A 522-nucleotide genomic window follows, 5' to 3' on the forward strand; every position below is an offset into this window, starting at 1 on the left:
TCACCCTCCAGGTTTCTACATCATTGGATTTAAAAGTTTTTCCTACATCAGTGCCTACATCTTCTTCCTGGTGTTTGTCTATCTGGTTACAGTTGTCTTTAATGGTTTACTCATGTACATAATTGCCATGGACAACAAACTACACACTCCTAAATTTCTGGCTGTGGTCAACCTGGCAGTGATTGATGCCTTGTTGAACACAAGCACAATCCCTGGTATGGTTAAGACTTTTGTCCTAAATGATAATTTTGTTCCTTTCAACCTGTGTCTTGTACAAATGTTTATTCACTACTCATGTATATGTTTGGAGTCTTATGCACTTGCTATACTGGCCTACGATCGGGTGATTGCGATATCTTTCCCTTTTCGCCAGAATGTTCTTAACACACGGCCAATCATGTTTACTATTATAGGTTTAACCTGGTGTTACAGTGTGGGCTTGTTAGCATACAGCACCATAATCATGACTCGCCTGTCTTTCTGCAGGTCTGTCACAGTGTTCAGTTATTTCTGTGACTATGC

The 522-nt window shown here is 40.2% G+C and overlaps 1 protein-coding gene across 1 annotated transcript; it reads left to right on the forward strand.

Annotated features, from left to right (window-relative positions):
- Positions 1 to 4: 4 nt before the first annotated feature.
- On the forward strand, positions 5 to 517 carry LOC107988244 (olfactory receptor 2AT4-like; the record flags this gene model as incomplete). Its single annotated transcript, XM_017031132.1, has 1 exon — positions 5 to 517. A coding segment is annotated over one exon (513 nt), but the record flags the coding sequence as incomplete, so codon positions are not given.
- Positions 518 to 522: the final 5 nt, after the last annotated feature.

This window comes from Cynoglossus semilaevis, unplaced genomic scaffold (genome assembly GCF_000523025.1).
Source record: "Cynoglossus semilaevis isolate Cse_v1.0 unplaced genomic scaffold, Cse_v1.0 C18840249, whole genome shotgun sequence".
In the NCBI taxonomy this organism is placed as follows: domain Eukaryota; kingdom Metazoa; phylum Chordata; class Actinopteri; order Pleuronectiformes; family Cynoglossidae; genus Cynoglossus; species Cynoglossus semilaevis.